The sequence below is a fragment of the Primulina eburnea genome, chromosome 12 (genome assembly GCF_022965805.1).
Source record: "Primulina eburnea isolate SZY01 chromosome 12, ASM2296580v1, whole genome shotgun sequence".
Lineage (NCBI taxonomy): Eukaryota > Viridiplantae > Streptophyta > Magnoliopsida > Lamiales > Gesneriaceae > Primulina > Primulina eburnea.
Genome location: NC_133112.1, coordinates 7,084,300 through 7,107,155, shown reverse-complemented (window position 1 = coordinate 7,107,155; position 22,856 = coordinate 7,084,300). Strand labels below are relative to the sequence as shown.

Here is a 22,856-nt window from a genome sequence, read left to right as displayed (position 1 = left end):
GACTTATGAGCTTTTAATTTTTATTTTTTTTAAAAAAACTATATTTTAAAAAATACATACATTATTCCGCCTAGGTAGATTTCGAGCTGCCTAAGCTCCCAATTTATGCATCATCGCCTACAGATATCGCCTTGTAAAAATGAAGGAGGTGAACGACCGCCCGCCGCCTAAACGTCGTCTTTAAAACACTGGTACAGATGGATGTCAAAATCCAAAATTAAATTCAGTCAAGTATCTATATCTAAATTTAAGAATAATGTTATTTACACTCCATTTTATATTTCGTGTAAAATTTATTCTCAAGTAGAATACAAATAACAAAAAATAGAATGTAAATAACAACACTCTAAATTTAGCGAACGCGTCATCATTTTGTTTTATGTTTTAATATATTAAGAATATATAAATCTTGAAAACACATTAAAAGAGGGGTGAGGCGATAGCCCGGAGCTCGCTCCGAGTGCCTCCGACATGGAACACCACTCTAGATTTACAAAAACTGCATATTCTATGTGTAGTTTATCTAACTGTATCAGCCTCTAATGAAAAATTGAGGGAAAAAAAAATCAGAATACAAAGTAATACCTAGTAGGATCGGAGGATTAATGCTTGTGCCAGTAGTTTCTTAACTGAGACATGTGCAAAAGTATCTCCTCTCTTCCTTGGTTTGTGACACTACTTGTCATGATCCAAGGAGGTGCCGTCTGGAAAAAGTTGCGTATCAGTTCCAGAAACTCTTGGGTGTTTTCTTCAGGTCGTCTCCCTCCATTCCTTTTCTTTTTCCGTTTGTCGCATTTCGTGAATATTAAAGTCATAGGAATCTGGAAAAAGAAGTGAACAAAATCTAGACATCACAACTTTCTTGAGCCTGCTACAGCCTCTTTATCAAATTAACTAGCAGTTTTACTTGTTAATAAAGATGATCCTTAAACATGTGAAGACTACTGATGCATAAACGTGAAAAATTATAGATCAATTTGATAACTTTTTCTGCAGAGATAACCATCCATTCAAGCATTTCAATTAGTTAATCTTTACATTTTTTGCAGCACTGACTGAATATTCATCTACATGACTTAAAAAAAGGCATTCATCGAACTCATGGCAAGTGCCCAATTAGTATAACGTTTGTCATAACACCAAGTATGGTGTAAAGCATTCCATAAAGCCACAAAAAAAGGGTAACAGAAAATGGCGAGAAGCATTCGCCCGTAAAAGAAAATTAATATTGTTTTGTATTCCCATTCAGAAGTAAAAGTATAAACTAAAAACCTGATTTTGTCCCAACCAACTAGCATATTCGAGATCAATCTTTTTTGCGGGAATGCTGGCATCGATCAGAAGGAAAACTGAGACAAGCGTGGGCCGGTTGAGAAAGTAATCCTTGGTGAATTTGTCCCAGTCTGTTCGAATCTCATGTGGAGCAGCTGCGTACCTATTCAAGAACAAAAACTAGCCATCGTCACAGGTACCAACAATTTGTGCAATTTACTTTGTTGCTACGTGGAACAGAATGGTGAAAACTTCACAGTATCACTAAACAAATCGGTTTTACCTTTATTTCCCTTTTCGTAAATTTCACTTCATGGAAGTTGATATTAGACACAAATATGAGAGAGAAATGAGGGAAAAAGAATATTCCATAAAGGAAATCTTCCGGTTTTTCATGGTTCAAACAATCATTTCAACACCATATACTAGAATAGTGTATGAACGTGTTAGCTCAACATATTCGAATCTTCTGCTATAAATGGTGCTAAAGCTAGCATTTGCTTGCCATGAGTTCTATATCGTAGTTATTAAAATTATAAGGTGCTTAGATAATTATATCCTAAGTGGAAGGTAGCTATGCTTGATGGAAATGATTAATATGTACTTCACAAGGCATTACGTAACAATAAAATCTATCATCCACGCAATGAGAGCACGCTTAAAAGGTTTCATGAACTTTAGAAATGCATCAAGGACGAAACTCATGGTCATGGTGTGCGCTTCATCGAAGTCGTGGGCCTTTGCTTGGGTAGAGGAGCAAGGGTTGTTTTACTAAACCTTGAACATGGATGCATGGCATGTAAACTTTTAATAATTATATTCTTCAACCAGTTTCTGGGGGCACATGGTGAACATCCAAAAATATAGAAATAAAGCATGGATGCAGCAGATAATTTGAAATGACTCAAATCGCAGCAAACTAGGCAGCTTTGATGTTAAAAGTACAATTATGGTGTTCATTTATGTTAAGAAATGAGCAGGTCCATTTGAACTACTGTCTCACAATTGTTTACTTGTATATCTAACCGACTCTTTTTTTAACGCCAATCACATACGAGAACCCCATAAAATGAGAGAAAATCAAGAAAGTCAAGTTGATACCCATAGCCCGGCAAATCGACGAGGTACCAGCTATCATTAATACGAAAATGGTTGATGCATTGTGTCTTACCTGCAAATGGAAACATCATAATATAATCACTTTTGAAACATGATTTTATGCATGAAAAGCTAAAAAAATTATTGTGCTTTGAATCATTCAAGATAAATATTTTCTATCATCTTATACAGTAAATTCAATGTGTCGCTCCTTTTTGCATCACAGAATAGACAAACTCAACGTCTTCTCTGTCATAAAAATTCAACTCACCATCTCCACAAACCCAAGTCACCTAATCCTGTTTAGCTTCCAAAAAAATTAATAAAAAAGAACACTCCTAAACAAGCCATCAGTGTTCGATGAAGCAATCTATGTCTATCACGCGACAAAATGAAAAGTTTTATGGTACGACTTACACATAAGCTTCCCATAGCTATGGTACTATCTGTTATAAGTTCATTTGATCTCACATTCAATCACTCTTGATCACCATCTATAATCATAAAATAACAAATCTGTCTATTTGGCAATTCATAAAACCTGGTCCATAGATGTTTAATGCACCTTTTTTTTTTATCTCCGGTACCAGAGGCTCTTCTTCACTCTGGAGTGCTCAGCACAGACGGGTATTTTTATAAGTTATTTCTTCCAAATAATCCATTAATCCGAATATTACCTGATTTTCTTATTTTGATTCTGACAATATTTAATATTCTGGGAATTATCAAAGAAGAGGAAGCAGTATAACCAACAAGCAGCATAACCAATAAACTAGCCACGCACAATTACTCAAAAGAGTGTTTGTAATACTATTAGGCACCATTTGGCTTATGCCATGGACGAAAAATGATGTATAATACTGGAATGATAATTAACATTTGTAGAACTTGAGTCGTTCGATTTGTTTGGTACGAAACAAATATCTGTAACGCATTATCCTTGGCATCAGACCGTGCCTCAAATTCTTCCAAGAAAAACATTTATACCGATCACATATCCATAAAAAAATCATATGCAGCAGAAGTCAAACGGCAGCAAACCGCCCCTTGAGTTGAAAAAATTAAGAAATAAACATTATGAAAGGCCAAGTTACTCATTCCTACCGATTGAAACCAAACATAATATCTGCCAAAAAAGCCACGTCAAAATTGTCGACAATGAAGTTAATAGGTGGGAGCAAAGTTGGCAAATTTGAATCCCCTACTTTGAGAAAAAGAAAAAAAAGGGGCTGCAGGAAATTTCGTAGAAAGTTTGAATACGCGTTTTTTTTAACGCGTATTCACACTGACAGGTGACTCTATAAATAGAGCTCCCCCTTCGTTCTGAAATTATCTCATTGACATTCTCAAGCTTCTTCTTGAGTTTTCTTTTTTCTCCTATTAGTTCTATAATATTTGTGAGGTGTTTGTTCTCCTGTATTAAGAGAGTGTGTGTTCTCTTTGGAAACACAGTGAGTGGGTTGTACACCACAAAATATTATAGTAGAAATCTTTTCATCTTACCCGTGGTTTTTACCCTAATAAGTTTTAGGGGTTTTTCACGTAAATCTCGGTGTCCAGTTTATTCTTTATTTTCCACCGCATAAAATTGCTTCCGTTGAACTTTGCTATCTCGTACCTTCCCGCCATTATGTCTACAACAATTTAGTAGACTGGAAAAAATAATCTCGCCTTAAATAAAAAATCTTAAAAAAATATTTTCTGATGTGGAAGATAAGTCTAGGCTGCAACCACAGAGCATACTCAAAATTTTAAGAAATTTTAAACCAAGGCTCTGATACCACTTGTTGGTCCCACGTGCGGAATTTGAGATAATAAAACCCGAAAATAAAGAATAAACTGGACACCGAGATTTACGTTGAAAACCCCTAAAAATTATTAGGGTAAAAACCACGGGCAAGATGAAAAGATTTCCACTATAATATTTTGTGGTGTACAACTCACTCACTGTGTTTCCAAAGAGAACACACACTCTCTTAATACAGGAGAACAAACACCTCACAAATATTATAGAACTAATAGGAGAAATAAGAAAACTCAAGAAGAAGCTTGAGAATGAGATAATTTCAGAATGAAGGAGGAGCTCTATTTATAGAGCCTCCTGTCAGTGTGAATACGCGTTAAAAACGCGTATTCAAACTTTCCACGAAATTTCCTGCAGCACGTTTTTTTTCTTCTTCTCAAAGTAGGCAATTCAAATTTGCCAACTTTGGCCCCACCTATTAACTTCATTGTCGACATTTCTCCCACTTGGAGATTTGATTGATCATGCCTTGGAAATCGCTGGGGTCGGTACTGTCAAAATTAAAATGTTTGATGGCACCATTCGCACCATACAGGAGGTACGACATGTGAAGGGACTGACGAAAAATCTTTTGTCCTTGGGGCAATTGGATGACATCGGGTGCAAAACTTGGATCGAGAACGGGATCATGAAAATTGTGAAAGGCGCGCTTGTGGTTATGAAGGTCGAAAAAGTTGCTGCAAATCTATATGTACTTATGGGAGAAACACACAAAGAGGCAGAACTAGCTGTTGCATCAATTGGTTCAAGAGAAGAATTAACAGTGTTATGGCATAGAAAGCTCGGGCATATGTCAGAACGAGGGTTGAAAATTCTCTCAGAACGGAAGCTGCTGCCGGGACTTACAAAAGTGTCACTACCCTTTTGTGAGCACTGTGTTACCAGTAAACAACACAGATTAAAGTTTGGCACTTCTACTGCCAGGAGCAAAAGTATATTGGAGCTGATTCATTCGGATGTTTGGCAAGCACCGGTTATATCCCTAGGAGGAGCGAGATATTTTGTCTCGTTCATTGATGATTTCTCTAGGAGATGTTGAGTGTATCCAATCGAGAAGAAATCATATGTTTTCCAAGTCTTCAAAGATTTCAAAGCGCGGGTTGAACTTGATTCAGGAAAGAAAATCAAGAATCTGAGGACTGACAATGGAGGAGAATATACTAGTGATGAATTTGATGCATATTGTCAACATGAGGGCATCAAAAGACAGTTCACGACGGCTTACACACCTCAACAGAATGGAGTAACGGAGCGGATGAACAGGACCTTGTTGGACAGAACAAGAGCTATGTTGAGGACTGCAGGTCTAGAAAAGTCATTTTGGGCAGAAGCAGTCAAAACCGCTTGTTATATTATCAATCGTTCTCCTTCAGTGCCGATTGATCTGAAGACTCCGATGGAGATGTGGACCGGAAATCCGACGGATTATTCTCATTTGCATACATTTGGAAGTCCTATGTACGTTCTGTACAATGAGCAAGAAAGATCGAAGTTAGATTCGAAATCCAGAAAATGTATCTTCTTGGGCTATGCTGATGGAGTAAAAGGGTTTCGCTTGTGGGATCCTACTGTTCACAAGCTTGTTATCAGCAGGGATCTTATCTTCGAGGAAGATAAAGTAAAGGGAGACAAAGGCACACCGAATTCAGAAACTACTATTTTTCAGGTGGAAAATAAAACAGACGAAAGTCAAGTTTCTTGTGAAGCAGTACCAGAGCACGAAGAACAAAAACATATTGAGTCTGAGGTTTCCAATGTGAGGCATTCAACTCGAGACAGAAGCCACCAGGTTGGCTTTCAGATTATGTCACTGAAAGCAACATTGAATATATTATCTATTATCAGAGGATGGCGAGCCATCGAGTTTCCACGAGGCTACTCAAAGCTCGGATGTATCCTTATGGATGATAGCAATGCAAGAAGAATTGGAGACATTAGACAAGAATAAAACTTGGGATCTTGTTACACTACCACGAGGGAGGAAAGCCATTATTAACAGATGTGTCTATAAGATCAAGCGTGATGGCAATAACCAAGTAGAGCGGTATCGTGTTAGATTGGTGGTAAAAGGGTATGCTCAGAAAGAAGGCATTGACTTCAATGAGATATTTTCTCCTGTGGTTCGGCTTACAACAGTCAGAGTGGTGCTGGCATTGTGTGCGGTGTTTGACCTACATCTAGAACAGCTAGATGTGAAAACGGCATTTCTTCATGGAGATCTTGAAGAAGAAATCTATATGCTCCAGCCAGAAGGTTTTGCGGAAAAAGGCAAAGAGAACTTGATTTGCAGGTTGAACAAATCTCTGTACGGTCTCAAACAGGCGCTGGCCGCTGAGGTGTTGGTACAAGAGATTTGATTCCTATATCATCAGCCTTGGATACAACAGACTGAGTGCAGATCCTTGTACATATTTCAAGAGGTCTGGTGATGATTATATTATTTTGCTGTTGTATGTGGATGACATGTTGGTAGCAGGCCCCAACAAAGATCAGGTCTAAGAATTGAAAGCACAATTGGCTAGGGAATTTGATATGAAGGACTTTGGACCAGCAAACAAGATTCTAGGGATGCAAGTTCACCGAGATAGAAGTAACAGAAAGATTTGGCTTTCCCAGAAAAATTATTTGAAGAAAATCTTGCAACGCTTCAACATGCAAGATAGTAAGCCAATTTCGACCCCTTTTCCTGTTAACTTCAAGTTATCCTCCGAGATGTGTCCTAGCAGTGAAGCAGAGAGGAAGAAGATGTCTCGAGTACCATATGCATCAGCAGTGGGAAGTTTGATGTTCGTCATGATCTGTACAAGACCGGACATTGCTCAAGCAGTGGGAGCAGTTAGTCGTTATATGGCGAATCCTGGAAGAGAGCATTGGAGCACTGTTAAGAAGATCATTAGATATATTAAGGGTACCTCGAATGTTGCATTATGTTATGGAGGATCGGATTTTACACTCAGGGGCTATGTCGATTCAGATTATGCAGGTGATCCTGATAAGAGGAAATCTACTACTGGTTATGTGTTTACGCTTGCAGGAGGAGCAGTAAGCTGGGTTTCAAAACTGCAGACAGATGTGGCGTTATCTACAACAAAGGCAGAATACATGACAACTACTCAAGCTTGCAAGAAGGCAATATGGATCAAAATGTTATTGGAAGAGATCGGGCACAAACAAGAAAATGTTTCTTTGTTTTGTGACAGTCAGAGTGTCTTGCACATCGCAAGGAATCCAGCCTTTCATTCCAGGACAAAACACATGGGAGTACAATTTCACTTTGTGCGGGAAGTAGTAGAAGAAGGAAGCGTGGATATGCAGAAGATCCATACGAAGGATAACATAGATGGTTTTCTGACCAAGCCAGTGAACACTGATAAGTTTGAGTGGTGTAGATTCTCAAGTGGTCTAGCGGAAACGTAAGCAGCAGGTAATGGCAAGATTGAAAGGATGTGTGGATATGTGTTTGATTCTCAATCAAATCTCCAAGTGGGAGAAATGTCGACAATAAAGTTAATAGGTGAGGCCAAAAAGTTGCCAAAGTTGAATTGCCTACTTTGAGAAAAGAAAAAAAACGTGCTGCAGGAAATTTCGTGGAAAGTTTGAATACGCGTTTTTAACGCGTATTCACACTGACTGGAAGCTCTATAAATAGAGCTCCCCTCTTCATTCTGAAATTATCTCATTCTCAAGCTTCTTCTTGAGTTTTTTTATTTCTCCTATTAGTTCTATAATATTTGTGATGTGTTTGTTCTCTTGTATTAAGAGTCTATAATATTTATGATGTGTTAGTTCTCCTATATTAAGAGAGTGTGTGTTCTCTTTGGAAACACAGTGAGTGAGTTGTACACCATAAAATATTATAGTGAAAATCTTTTCATCATTTCCTCTAATAATTTTTAGGGGTTTTCCACGTAAATGTCGGTGTCCAGTTTATTCTTTATTTTCGGGTTTTATTATCTCAAATTTCGCACGTGAGACAACAAAAATGATGTGTGACTAGTCCTGTCTAGAACACGCACTACACTGCTACAAATGAAAATACCAGGCTTCTTGGAAGTGAGCGCGAGCCGCTTCCGCCTAACGAGCGAGTTAAGAAGCGAGGATTTCCCCACATTAGACCTGCCCACGAGCGCGAATTCCGGAATCCCATCGGATGGACACTCCTCAGTTGTTACACTGCTCTTCACAAACTCCGAATTCACAACCTCAGCACCATCGCCTGCCGCATACTTACTCAACACGATGTTGGAGCCCTTCAAGATTCTCGAGCCAAAGCTCGAGATTTCGAGAGACGAAACGTCTGTATCCGGCGGCACAAAGAGGGTTTCAAGAGAAAGCGGCGAACTCTCTTGGGGCTGCGACGGAGCAGCGATTGTTGCGGAGAAGTGGGAGATTGAAGCAGGTATGGGTTTGGATCCGATGGTTGAGGTGATTAAGAGAAGCCTTCTGGGTTTGGGACAAGTGAAATGAGAGATGAGGTGAATTCTTGGAAGTTGATGAGTTAGAAACATCTCTAAGCTATGGCGTTCTCACGTTCAGTGTGTGCGTCGCTGTGGATGGGAGTGAGTGCAGATACTGTCCGAGATTTGGGCTTTGGGATATTGTTTTCTTTGTTTAATTGTTTTCGAAATCTTGACGTCATAATTTACACATGGCCACGGGCCGGAATCGGTCTGAGTCCGAGTTGGAGACCCTTAACGGGGTCTCACGTGGTCGGCTATGGTTCGGTGTGATCTTTTTATTTTTAAAAATATATTTTTTAAAAACATTTAAAGAATGAAAAAATAAATTTTAAAAAGAAAACTCGGACAATTGAACTTATACAAACTCTATTATATATTTCATTATCTCAATAAAAAATTTATTACATTTCTTCAATAAAAAATCTGTTTTTTTTCTTTAATGAAAATTGTATTATTACATCTCAACTTTCAACATCTTATATAAAAATATATATTACATTTCATTATATTCAATCACATTCCTTCATATTTCCTATCATCGTTGTTCTAGACGTTCTCTCGGTTTCGTCTTGATCTTCTTCATCAATTTTAATATCTTGTGTCCGGCTAACGGTTATTGACCAATCATTGAGAAAATATCGGACTTCTAAATTTTCCGATATTAAATTGGAACGTCTCTTATCTAATGTATTTCCTCTAATAATAAAAGATTGCTTTATTGCAACCGTTGAAACGAGACAAGCTAGAATTATTTTTTATCATTATAGATAAGATCGGATGTATTTGTATTTTATGCAATCATCATCGCAAAATGAATCAAAAAGTAGTAGTAAGATAATTATCAAGTTCCTTACTGGAACTTGAAGATCCTCGTGGATGTTTCGTTTATTCTATTAATAAAAGTTGTATTTTAGTAAGTTTAGAAGTAATATTACTAGTTGCGGTTGATTGTGTTTCATGTGGAAAAATTTGTTCACCATAGTTGGTGTTATATTCATTATAAATATCATGTAACTGATTTTTAATATTAAACAAAATCAATGAGATATTAGGAATTGTTTCCATAACAGGGTCTAAAGATATTGTTAATATTTCTTGTAAACCATCTAATTTAAGTCTATAATCTAAAACAAAAAATAAAAATATTTTAGGAATTTTTAAAAATATTTTCTCAATTTTCTTTCATTACATAAATACATTGAACTAAAACATCATCATTGGATTTAATATTTTCACTAAAAATATATGCAATGTTGTAGCAATGTGTTAAAACTAAATTGAGAAGTATAATAATAAACACCGGATAATTGGTCACTAGCATCATTAAAAAATTTTAAAATTTCACAAATACTAGTGCATATGTTTTATTTATTTGAAAATAAATAAATATCATGAGCTTGAACATATTGATGACAAAATATAAATATTTATATTTAAAAGACGATAGTAATAATTTTTATGTTGAATTCCAAAGAGTTGGAATGTCTCGTGCAGACCGTTTAGACCTCATACAATTTATTTTGCAAAATTTTCCTCATTGTTTAATAACATGGGGATGTGTCCATAAATAATGAATTGTGTTACTAATCGATTGAATATGTGATGATAATTTTTTTAGTCCATTTTGAACACACAAATTTAAAATATGACACATGCACCTAATATGAACAAATTTATTACATACGGATGATTTACATATTTCAATATGCTCACTAATACCAGAAATATTTTCACTAGTCTTATCAAATAAATTGAAAAAACTAGATCATATTCTTCTAAAATAACAAATATAGGTTTAAAAATATTTTGTATCATGCATGTTTCGTTAAAACATCTGTATACAAACAATATTTTTTGAATGATCCAAGAATTATCAATCCAATAAATTGATCCTATGTTTAATTTAAGATTAAAAAACAAAATTTATTTTAGCATGGTATTGCAAAGAATAATAAGTTCATTTCACATAATACCTCTTGTTGTGACGAAATAATTGAAGGCCTTATAAAAATCTATTGCTATTTTTAAATGATTATCCTTTGTGTTTACAAGAATTTCATTGAAGAAAAACACAGTTAAAAGAATCTAACTTCAAATGATAATCCAAATATAAAAGAGTAAATGATTCTTGATAATTGGATTGAGATTTTGGGCATAAATGCGGCAACACAAGGAAACAATGTATTGCAAACATATAAAAACGCCTTTTCATCAAAATAGAAAGCCTATAAAATGCAAAAATGAACTCATGCCATCGTCCTCTTTAGCAGTATATTGAAGCCAAGAACTCTACAATCACAAAACGTTCATATCCGGGGTAGAAATCAAGTTTTACATGTATTTTAGTCGATGAAAGTTCGAAAAATGATCCCAGAAGACGGAACCAGCCGAAACAATGAACAAGTAATTACCAATTACCCGCCTTCTTGTTTTTCTTCGTTCAAAGGAAGCAACGATTTGAACAACTGCTTCCAAGGGGCATCTTCTTGTTGCTCAAGCCACGAAAGAAAGCAGCTATCCAATAAACAGAAAAAATTGACGTAAAGGAGTTGATAACGAACCGGAATGAATCGAAAATTGGCAACTTGAACAATTGGCCAGATGCCTCCCTCTAAAATCAAGGCTGGGAGAAAGTCTCTCTTAACATCTTCTTTGACCTGAGTGGCACTTTTACCCGTAGAAAAACCCATGTAAGTGAAAAACAGGAGTAAATCCAAGGGCCCAAAGATTATGCCATCAACTGCTACTTTTGTGCCGATAAAACGGAAGGAATTGGGCCGTAGTTGTAGCCTTAATCTAATGAAACGGTCCAGCCCTTCATACCTGAATGGAAGAAGGATTGAGAACTCTACAGCCTGTGCGTGTGTAATGACGGGAATCAAAGATTACTTGAAGTTTAAAGCACCATCCGTTTCTAATCCATGACATAATGTTTAGTGGGATAAAACTTTATTAATCTTACTTTTAAACAATAGATATACGAAGAAAAGTGAACAGAACACAACAAAGGATTTACACCAATTTGACAGTGAATGCGCACATCCCCGACACAATTCAGCCTTGAAGAAATAAATCCATGATACAATGCTCAGAGGGCATTCTAACCTAATTATAATTAATCTGATTTCAAATTTTTTTAATTAATCTGATTTCAATTTTTTTTTTTTTTGGATTTCAACAGCATTCAGTGTTCATGAAGTTTCTAACAGTGATATTTTCAACAACATTAGTAAATGGTTATTATTACATCATGAGAATTTCCAGAGATGGATACTATCAAATAATGAACCATTGTTTCGTTACTGTGACCTCGTCTTAGAAATTACCGAGTGAGAATATGTCAAAATCTTCTTTTTGTCAATTTCAATCTGGTCATCAAGAACATGAGCAAAGCCACAGAAAATAACCTAGTTACCTACTTGTCCATTCTCAAATTTAAACATGTGATGTAACTCAAAACCAAAAGTTTTCATATTTAATTTAGTAGGACCACCGAGTATAGAAAACGAGGGTTTGACTCTCAAAGTCATAACTCAATAGAAAACTACCAGAAATGCCCAACTGGACCAACAAATCCAAGCCCAAACAAGCTCGTAGTAGCGACTCTTCTCCAATTGATCTTAAATTCTTTATCTTCATCCTGCAGAGGAAACAATGGGTATCACTATTCAGTGATGTGAAAATGAAGATGTTAAGCTTCTCAGAGTAATAGATATCCAAATTGACTATCAGACGTGTGAGCAGGAAGAAAGAAAAAATGTTCATTTCATGCTCATTTTGGCAGGCTTCACGCACACGAGGGGTTGGTGGCCGTTTAAGTTTCAACAAGTATTAAAAACACCAGGGAAAAGGAATAAAGAATGCTAGCGCAAAATTTTGTAATATCTGATGCATAAAAGATAAAAGCACAATCTAATTCCGAAAAACCAAAAGTAAACTTACCATTGTGAGACTGGTCATATCTTTCTCCATCTTTTATGAAAACACATAAACATGATAACTCTAATCATTCATAGATAAAAGCTTTGCCCACGACTGCAGAAAGCATCATGAGTTTGTTCCATCGAAAGGAAAAAACACATATACATAAGTACATAAAAAGCACGGCTTAAAGAAAGCTAAACGATTTTGTCAAGAAAAAAAAAGAAAGCTAAACGACATATTGCATAAACATTCTTCAAGATTGGAAGAAAATAGGTAGTAGGTTAAAGATAAACATGAGGACTTTGTTTTCCTTTCAGCAACTCAGTTAAATCAGTTCAAAGTATAAGAGGGACACTCATGTTGAAGATTCGTGTCAATTCGTTAAAAATAGACCAAAAACCAGTTGACAATCAACAAGATATGGCACGCAAAGAAAGTCTTCCTCCTCACTAAAGAATGATTAAACCATTAATATCTTATCCTCCTTCCAGTATTAACATCTCACTTCCCCGCCAGAAAAGTTTACATTTAGGATTCTTGAGAGATTCTAAGCGTGGAGACCGAACACTTAATAACTATGCATACCCACGTATTATAACACTTGACTTCACATGGTCTGTGAAAAAAACATGCAACATGAATACAAAGAATATAGACCCATAGCAGATGTAACAAGTTAATGTCTTCGATTACTCATTTTCTGGAGATGTTTAATGCCCTTTGAACAATAAAACCACATCAAGACAGACAAATAAGGGTTTTCAGTTACCAGCATTTTGTTCAACAAAATACAGCAAACATCTATAAAAAAATTCCCACCCCGTCCACTCGAAGCACACACAACGCATATTTCCTTCTAATAACACACAAAACATAGTCATAAAACTGGAGAAAAGAAACGCAAATACAAACAGATAAAAAAATATACCCATTCCATCAAACACGAACAATAAACAAAATTAGGCGCAACCCATTGCTCCCACCTCAGAAAAATCAAATTAGAAAATAAAAAACCATACGAAAACATAGCCATTAAAAATGAAAAAAAAAAACCCCTCACATAATTTCTTCTGGAAGTGGAATGAGTGACGGTTTGAGCAGCAATATCACCAACTCCCCAAATCAAGCCGGAGCTAATCACCTGGGTCTTAACTGGGTGCGTCGCCAAGCAATTCTGGTACCATTTCCACAGCCTCAACATATCACAAACATAAAAAGAAGAAGAAAAAAAAGAACTCAAATGAAGAAAATGGAATGCGGGGAGAAAGCAAGTGGTTTAGGTTGAATTTGCGTGGGTAAATTATTGTTTAGTGATGTTTTGACTATTGGATCAATTTTTATTCACCTAATTTCTCCATTCCTCCCTTGTCTCCTAAGGGGGCGTTTGCCCTCCTCTTATGACTGATTAGGTTATGTTAGTTAGGTTAAAAAAATACATCATTCATTCTCTAGAATTATTTATCATACTCTTAATCCATCTTATTTTTCCAATTTTACCATTCTCCTATATCCAAACTCACCATCACTTTCCTTCACGGACCGCCGACCACCGCCGCCACTTCCGGTCGACCGCCACCGCCGCCACTTCCGGTCGACAGCCGCCGCGATTCCGGCCGACCGCCGCCGCCGCCACGATTCCGTCCCCCGTCGCCGGACCACCGCCGGCCGTCGCCGGAGTAAAGAAAAACAAAATAAAGAAAAGGGCAATTGCGTCATTTCATCAAAAAATTCAAAATTATCTCATACTTAAAAATCATACCAAACATACTATTATTTTATATCATATATTACATTTCTATCACAATCATTTTTTTTATCATTTACATAATAATCATTAGTTTATCATATCCTTCCAACCAAACATAGCCTTATTCTATTGATTATCATTATTATTTTAATCTAAATCACAACGTCGGTCCCAATTTGAAGCCAATTTTTAAGTTACAACAATAATTAGTTTCTTTCTTGCCAAGTAATCGATTCATGGATATTTCCGGTTCGAGTGAGTTACAACAATAATTAGTTTCTTTCTTGCCAAGTAATATATTCATGGATATTTCTGGTTCGAGACTCGATTGTACAATAATATTTAGTTTCTTTCTTGCCAATTAATAAATCATCCATATTTCGAGCTATTTTTGACCAGTTTCAAGTTCAACAACAAATAATTGAGGTAAAATATATTGTATATTTTTCAATATACAACCTTTCATTTTTTTCTTGATCATCATTTTAATTGTATGATTAAGTGATGGTCATCAATACGGGAGGGTGCATTTTAAGTGCCCTTGAATGTGATTTAGTACAGGTGTTAATGTTTTACTTTCAAGCCTATAAATAGGGAGTCTATTTCCACAATTCATATACTTGATTTTCTAAGCGGTTCACTTGTATTATTTCAAAGTTTGTTACATTGTTTCTCTGGTTCGATTCTTCTTGTTCAAAGTGATAACATTCGTGTACGTTTTTATTTCATCTGAAGTAACAATTTGCGCTTAATTGTTACTGGTTTTGGACCATCTAATTATGCGAAACGGATGATCATTGATTCTCAAAGCACTCGTGTCAAAGGGATAATATGTTTTAAGAAAAAAATTATGAGTTTCACATGCCTCAATCTTGTTGATTTTGAATCACCAAAAATAAATATAGTATCTACAACTTTTTTTTTTGTTTTTTAAATCTCATCGAGACCAGTCGTCTTCTAATAAAAAGAAGATATTTAATTCTTCAGGTAATTTGCACTTGAAGGCAAAATTTTCTCCTTCAATGAAGACTATAAATCGAAGAAAGGAAATTTGAAAGCCTCCATTGTTGGATTATCTCCATTTTCAAGCAATCATCCTTTTTCCATGTTCTTGTTGCATATGAGTATACTTCGTTGGTTACTATGGAGTTATGGAGTCAAAAATGCCTTGGTCTACACATTCTGGCCGATTTTATTCTCATTCACAATCTTCTCAAAGCAATGATAATAGTCGGCGAAAAATAGTTAAAAACAAATATTCTCTACAGAAGGCAACTTGAGATCCTAGAACTGCATAAGAACATCCACGACTTTTTCAAAGCATGGATAGTAAGTAGTATACGACGAATGGTTAGAAGCAATGATCATCTAGAGAAGGCAAGTTGGGATCCTAGAACTATAGAAAAGTGTCCACGACTTTCTCAATGCATTGATAGTAGTAAATGTCAAATGGTTAGAAGCAAAGATTCTCCTGAGAAGGCAAATTGGGATTCTAGAGTTACTGAATAACATTTCACAACCTTCTAAAATCATCGATAGTGGTGGTAGAAGACAAACAGTACTTACAATCAATGTGATATCTCATGGATAGGCCCACTACCCCTGGTCCATCCCAAGCCCAAATAGAAGACAGGTCCATCAAGGGGCCTAGTTATTCTCCTATAAATACTAGGTTTGAGTGTTAAGTTGATGATTTCACTATATTGTTTTCAGCAGCACTCTTAGCTGCTCCCCCCATATATCCTCAGTTTCTGACTTGAGCGTCGGAGGGGCTACTCCAGGCCACCCTCATGGCCCCCTTCTCACGATTTTATTTGTGATTTCAGGCTCATGGTAATTTCAAAACATGCGTCTGGATTAGTGGCACTTGCTGAAAGCGGACCCTAAATTTTCCGTGAGTATCACTTGGCACCGTATGTGGGAACTTTGAGTTGAGACGTAGAGATGGTAGGCAAGAGAGAGAGTAGAAGAGCTACCTCATCATCATCGCGTCCTCAGAGGGGACCCGAACAATCTCATGTTGAGACTAGACATGAACAACCGCATCTTAAGACAAGACAGAAACAACCTCGTCAAGAGATAAGAGTCGATCAGCCCCTTCATGAGACAAGGGTCGAGCAACCTCGTCCCAATGAGAATGTGGAGAACTTGACCCTGGAGCGGTTGGGCCAATTTATCACTCGGACAGTGGATGAGGCTATGAAGAGGAACCAAGAATCTATGTTTGCTGAAGAGCAGGCCACTCGCCAAGGAGCGAGAGGAAAATGTTGAGGGCTACCAGAGCAGTGTTGAAGAGACACAGCCCCACCAAAGTGGGGAGATTAGTGAGATGGGAGAAATGTGGAAGGAAATACAGATGTTGAGGTAGCAGTTGGGAAGCAGAGCACCAGCACCCAAGAGAGGAAGTCCTTTTTCACTAGCCATTTTAGAAGAAGGACTTCCTCCAAATTTTCGACTGTCGAATGTGGGAGAGTACGATGGACATACTGACTCCGAAGAACACTTTGGGAGTTTTGAGAATGCGGCTCTGTTACATCAATATTCAGATGGGGTCATGTGCAGGGTGTTTCTGGGGACGTTGGTGAGGTCAGCCCAGCAACAGTTTAACACCTTGCAGCCCAACTCCATACGATCTTTCGAAGATTTTTTCGCTGCTTTCTTGCACAGATTCTCTAGCAACAAAAAACACCAAAAAAACTATTTGAGCTTGTTCGTGGTGAAACAACAAGAAACTGAAACTTTGCGAGAGTTTGTCTAGCGTTTCAACAACGCAGCACTGGAGATACCAGCGACCACTCCTAACATCATAATAAGTGCCTTTACCCAAGGACTTAGATGAGGAGAGTTCTTTAAATCATTAGTGAAGAAACCTCCATCAAGTTATGATGATCTATTATCTCGAGCGGAAAAAAATATGTAATCTTGAAGATGCCCAGCTGGCATAAGAGGATGGAGCAGCGGCCTGAGAGAAGCAGAGTTGAGGGAGCAGAAAGAGGAGGTAGGAAGAGAGGCGCGAGCGAGAGGGAGGATGATAAGGCTAGGGCAGAGGAAAATTATCATCCCATGTTCTTCTAGATGGGAGTCGTGACAAGGTGATAGAACTGAGGGAGCCCAAGGGGAGGGGGAGAAGTCGCAAAGGGCTACGTGCAGTGCTAGATTGCCTTCACGGGATAGACGAGAAGGATCCTCATCCAGGAGTCGACAGAGGTCTCGCTCGTCCCCTAAGCGTGGTCAAGGCCCTCCATGGATAAATCAGAGGATTGGGGAGCAGAGAAGGGAAGATCGAGGTCAAAATCTCCCTCAGGAGCCCATCGAGCCGAGAAGGGGAACGAGGATAACCATCCTACGAGAGGAATGATTAATATGATCTCGGGGGGTGCTACTAATGGAGACTCTGGGCGAGCTCGGAAGGCACATGGGAGAAAGTTGGAGAACTTTGAGATATCTAGAGGTACAGACTTACCACAAGATCCCGTCATCAGCTTTGGACCGGAAGACCTCCGAGGCGTTGTGACTCCACATAATGATGCCTTGGTGGTGACTGCCACCATTTTTAATTATGATGTGGCGTTGATATTTATTTATAATGGAAGCTTCGTAAACGTCTTGTTCAAGAGCACGTTGGATCAAATGAAGGTGGAAGGATGCGAGTTTGAGCCGGTCTCCACCCCGCTGTATGGGTTTGCTGGACACGCCATCCCGCCTTTGGGTTAGATTGTTCTTCCCATATCCTTGGGGACTGAACCTAGGCGAGTAACAAAAATGATAGCCTTCACTGTGGTGGATACTCCGTCAGCATATAATGGAATTCTAGGACGGCCATCCCTCAAGGATTTTAGAGCTGTAGCTTCCACTTGTCATCAGAAGCTTAAGTTTTCTTGTAGGAAAAAGGAGTTGAAGTCTTGTGCAGGGACCAAAAATTCGCACGTCGGTGTTATGAAGGGGTGAGGGAGGAGGGAAAAAGAGTGCGTGTGGAGGTTAACTTGATTAGGAAAGGAAGAAGTAGGTGACTTTGTCCTGGAGGTGTAAGAGGAGCAGAGAGGAAAGTTGGAGAATGAGCAGGGCAAGGCTTCAAAAAGATCCTGAAATGCTTACCACCTCAGAAAATATTATTCTTGAGTTTATTGTTGAGTATTTCGTTTATGAATTTGTCCTACGTAATCGGTTGAAATTTAATAAAATCAAGTTGTTCTTTTCTGTTCATTAATGTTGTTGTATTATGAAAGTGAGAAAACTTTATTTTCTTGCTAAGGTGTCGCCTAGCGAGGAGTCAGAAGGTGACGAGGTGAAATATTTATTTTCCTACTAAGTCGTCACCTAGTAGAGGAGTTAGAGGGTGATGGTGGAGAATCTTTATTTTCCTGCTAAGGCATCGCCTAGCAGATGAGTCAGAGGGTGACGAGGTGAAATTTTTATTTTCCATGCTAAGGCGTCGCCTAGCAGAGGAGTGAGAGGGTGAGGGTGGGGAATCTTTATTTTCCTGCTAAGGCATCGCCTAGCAGAGGAGTCAGAGGGTGAGAGTTAAGGAGAAAATTTTTAATTTTCCTGCTAAAGCGTCGCCTAGCAGAGGAGCAGAGTAGAGGAGAAGAATTTTATTTTCCTGCTAAGGACATCGCCTAGCAGAGAAGCTGAGTGGAGGAGGAGAATTAAATTTTCCTGCTAAGGCGTCACCTAGCAGAGGAGCAGAGTGGAGGAGAAGAATTTTATTTTCCTATTAAGGCATCGCCTAGCAGAGGAGCAGAGTGGAGGAGAAAATTTTATTTTCCTGCTAAGGCATCGCTTAGTAGAGAAGCATAGTGGAGGAGAAGAATTAAATTTTCCTGCTAAGGCGTCGCCTAGCAGAGGAGTTAAAGGATGATGGTGGAAAATCTTTATTATCTTGCTAAGGCATCGCTTAGTAGAGGAGCCAGAGAGTGACGAGGTGAAATCTTTATTTTCCTGCTAAGAAGTCACCTAGCATAGGAGCATAGTGGAGGAGGAGAATTAAATTTTCCTGCTAAGGCATCGCCTAGCAGAAGAGCAGAGTTTGGGCGGAGAAAAATTAAATTTTCCTGCTAAGGCGTCGCCTAGCAGAGGAGCAGAGTGGAAGAGGAGAATTAAATTTTCCTGCTAAGGCATCCCCTAGCAGAGGAGCAGACTGGAGGAGGAGAATTAAATTTTATTTTTCCTATTAAGGCATCGCCTAGTAGAGGAGCATCGTCGAGGAGTAATATTTCATTTTCCCTACCTACTAAGGCATCGCCTAGTAAAAGAGCGGAGTGGAGGACAAAAATAAAAATTTTCCTACTAAGACATCGTTTAGTAGAGGAGCAGGGTCGAGGAGAAAAAATTTATTTTCCTACTAAGGTGTCGCCTAGTAGAGGAGCAGATTTGGGGAGAAAAATTTTATTTTCCTACTTATTTCTACTAAGGCATCGCCTAGTAGAGGAGAAAAATTTTATTTTCCTACAAAGACGTCGCCTAGCAGAGGAGTTAGGGGGTGAAGAGATTGAAGTTTTATTTTCCTGTTAAGGACTATTTTAGCAGAAAATTCAAGGGCGCGGAGAAGTGGAAATTAGTTTCCTTCAAAAGCTTAATAGAGGACCTTGAAGATGGGGGCAGCGAAAATTACGGGGATCGGCCTGCTCGGTCAGGTCGTGGGGGTTTGGGGGCAACGCCCCCAAAAGCTCTTCAGAAACTAGACAATCATTCACAAGGGGCGGATGGCGAGGATGGGTGAGGGCGTTCTTGGGCGAGGGCAAGTTTGGGCGTCAGGGTGAGCTGCTCCATGAAGGTGATGGTTTGGGCGAGCGCATGGTGCAAGCGTGAAGGTGGATGGGTAGGGCGCTCGGCAAGGGGCGAGCATGCGGCCAGGCGCTGGGCGAGGGGCGAGCATGAGGGCGTCTGGGCATGCGCGGCAGTGCGGCTCGTGCGAGGCGTGGTGTGCGTTGGGCAAGTGTGGTCCGCTGGGGCGAGCTTGCGGCTGGGCAAGCGCGTGGAAGGGGAGAGGGAGAGCGCTCGGCATAGGGGCGAGCCTGCGGATGGGCGAGGCAAGGCTTGGAGCACGCGTGCGCGTGCGGGAGGAGGCGAGGCTAGGGCTTGTGTGAGGGTGTGGCTTGCTGGCGAGGCTGGCGATGGTGGTGGGGCGAGGGTGTATGGGCGAGAGTGATAGGGAGGCGCGGAGAGGGTGCGCGCTAGCAGAGGCGAGGCGCGACGAGTGTGCGCACGGTTGGCAGGGGCGAGGCAAGCGTGTGCGCGTGCGGCTGGAAGGGACGAGGGCGATACTGGACGAGGCGTTGGCGAGGGCGAGGCGTTGGCTTGGGCGAAGCGCCAGGCGATGGCTGCACGCTTGGGAGACGTTGGCTTAGGCAAGGCCTGGGGCGGTGGCTCGGGCGATGTGGGGTAGTGGCTGGGCGAAGCTCGGGCGGCGGCTCAAGCGAGGCGGTGGCTAGAGTGTGCACGACGGTGACGGTGAGGTGATTATGAAGCGGCGTTAGGGTTAACACGCAGATGAGAAGTAGACGGGAGAGAGCTGGTGAATTGAAGAGAAAATTCTGTAGGGGAGATGTGAAATTGAAACTGACGGACGGCTGGAAGAAAATTCACAACTCGCACCCGGTAATCCGAGGACAACACAACTAATCGAACTTCGAACCTGCGATTCAGTTCGACTCGGGAGGGGGAGACTGGTGATATGCCATGGATAGCCCACTACCCCTGGTCCATCCCAAGCCCAAATAGAAGACAGGCCTATCAAGGGCACATATATTCTCCTATAAATACCAGGTTTGAGTGATCAGTTGATGATTTCACTATATTGATTTCAGCAGCACCCTTAGCTGTTCCCCCCATATATCCTCAGCCTCTGACTTGAGCGTCGGAGAGGCTACGCAGGACACCCTCATGGCCCCCTTCTCACGATCTTATTTGTGATTTCGGGCTCAAGGTAATTTCAAAACCTGCGTCTGGATTAGTGGCACTTGTTGGAAGCGGACCCTAAATTTCCCGTGAGTATCACAATGAATCTCTAGAGGATGAAAGCTGGGATCCTAGAACTACCGAGTTATTTATTAGGATATGTGTTGAGGAACTTCAAGCTGGAAATAGGCTAGGCAGCCACTTCAATAGACTCTGTAAATACATCATTAGAGGGCATAATAAAGACAGAATTTTTACACACAAGTACATACACAAAAATTTACAAAACCTTCCCTTCATTGTCACAACACGTCTCGGCCACTTCACAATTTTTGGTTGAAAAATTCAGATGTCATTGTTCTTCTATCGCCGTGCTTCTGCCACTGCACTGAATCTAGATTTTGGAAATTCGGACGTCTTGGTCTCCACGTACAAACATTCTGAACCTGAAAAAATTTCACTTTTGGCTACAAAAACTACTCACTTGGTTTCATCACTTATGTAAAATTTTAAAAACTTTAATCATGCATTATCTTTTTCAAAAATCCCTTGCTCTAGAAATGATATTATGCATATAGACAAGTGTCTGTGCATGTATATGAATAAACAATGAAGTGGTGATGAAATCCCATAAATATACTTTGTAGCAACAAAATCCAGTTATTTACATGGTAAAAATAAATATAAAGAGACGTGGGAACTCACCCTTTATTTCCTCTCTCCAAAGAAATAGCACGTTTATTTATAATATTTTGAAAATAATTTTATAGATATGTATCATTGAAATATGCGATATGGTCAACTGATTTCATTTTTCAAAACTCTAGGAATAAAAGTCCATATTTTAAAGTCAAAATAATCTTAAATGGAAAAGAATCATTTAAAAACAAAGACCACGAACATGAGTCGACCAATTCTCAGACGAAGATCAATGTCAATGGATCCAACTAGTGAAATAAGACTAGTCGGTTCTTTTCTTTTAAAGTTTAAAAGTTTGCACCTATGTTATGTTGGTAAGATTTCTCTGGAACATATTCAGTAGATCTGTAATTTGAATACAACAAGATTAATAAAATTATATATGTTAGCAAATTTTAAGTCGAGCAAGAGAGAACCCTTTGTCCTTAAGTTCTCATACATACTGTTCATGAAATATGACAATCGTCTCCCAAGATATAACGATTTCCAACTTGTGATAGCAGCATTACAAATCACAAAATTTATAACCAGAAATGTAGCAAACTCCCTTTGAGAAGAAAGAAGTGGAAAAGTTCGATATGAATGCAAGTATTCTTCTTATTATTTGATTATCTCAAATTTAATGTTATTTCTGAAAAGTATATCTTATTTCATTAAGATGAATTAGTATTTAGGTCACAAATCTCAAAATTGTGACTAAAAGACACCGTTGAACAATACAATCACTTTTATATGTAAATAAAAGGCAACAAATCACGAAAATCTCGAAACTAGGGTTTTAGTCATGAATTCGCGTCACAACACGTAGTGGCACACTGAAATCGTGCTATTACGTGTGTGATGCTAGACTCATCTTCACTTTCCTGTGTGGAATGGGGGCACAGGTGTGCTAGCCTTGCTGCCTCAGTAGGTGGTTTATGCTAGAGCGGGCGGCTGCGAACTGGGAATGCACAGT

At 39.0% G+C, this 22,856-nt stretch overlaps 2 protein-coding genes across 5 annotated transcripts; both read right to left on the bottom strand.

Moving 5' to 3' along the window:
• LOC140807406 (GTP-binding protein At2g22870-like) lies at positions 1-8,786 on the bottom strand. 3 transcript variants are annotated; one of them, XM_073164239.1, is made up of 5 exons: positions 8,214-8,786; positions 2,374-2,443; positions 1,273-1,435; positions 586-821; positions 1-188 (listed from the first exon to the last, which is right to left on the bottom strand). In XM_073164239.1, exons 1-4 carry the CDS (start codon positions 8,680-8,682, stop codon positions 603-605), a joined length of 921 nt encoding a protein of 306 aa, XP_073020340.1. In that variant the 5' UTR covers positions 8,683-8,786; the 3' UTR covers positions 1-188; positions 586-602. The 3 variants fall into 3 exon arrangements, with proteins under 3 accessions (XP_073020340.1, XP_073020341.1, XP_073020339.1); XM_073164240.1 differs by lacking the exon at positions 1-188 and adding an exon at positions 333-499; XM_073164238.1 differs by lacking the exon at positions 1-188 and having other exon boundaries at positions 333-821.
• A 1,947-nt stretch (positions 8,787-10,733) lies between these two features.
• On the bottom strand, positions 10,734-13,915 carry LOC140807199 (uncharacterized). Of its 2 annotated transcripts, XM_073163938.1 has the most exons (4): positions 13,619-13,915; positions 12,577-12,669; positions 12,183-12,274; positions 10,734-11,457 (listed from the first exon to the last, which is right to left on the bottom strand). In XM_073163938.1, exons 2-4 carry the CDS (start codon positions 12,604-12,606, stop codon positions 11,049-11,051), a joined length of 531 nt encoding a protein of 176 aa, XP_073020039.1. In that variant the 5' UTR covers positions 12,607-12,669; positions 13,619-13,915; the 3' UTR covers positions 10,734-11,048. The 2 variants fall into 2 exon arrangements, with proteins under 2 accessions (XP_073020039.1, XP_073020038.1); XM_073163937.1 differs by lacking the exon at positions 12,577-12,669.
• Positions 13,916-22,856: the final 8,941 nt, after the last annotated feature.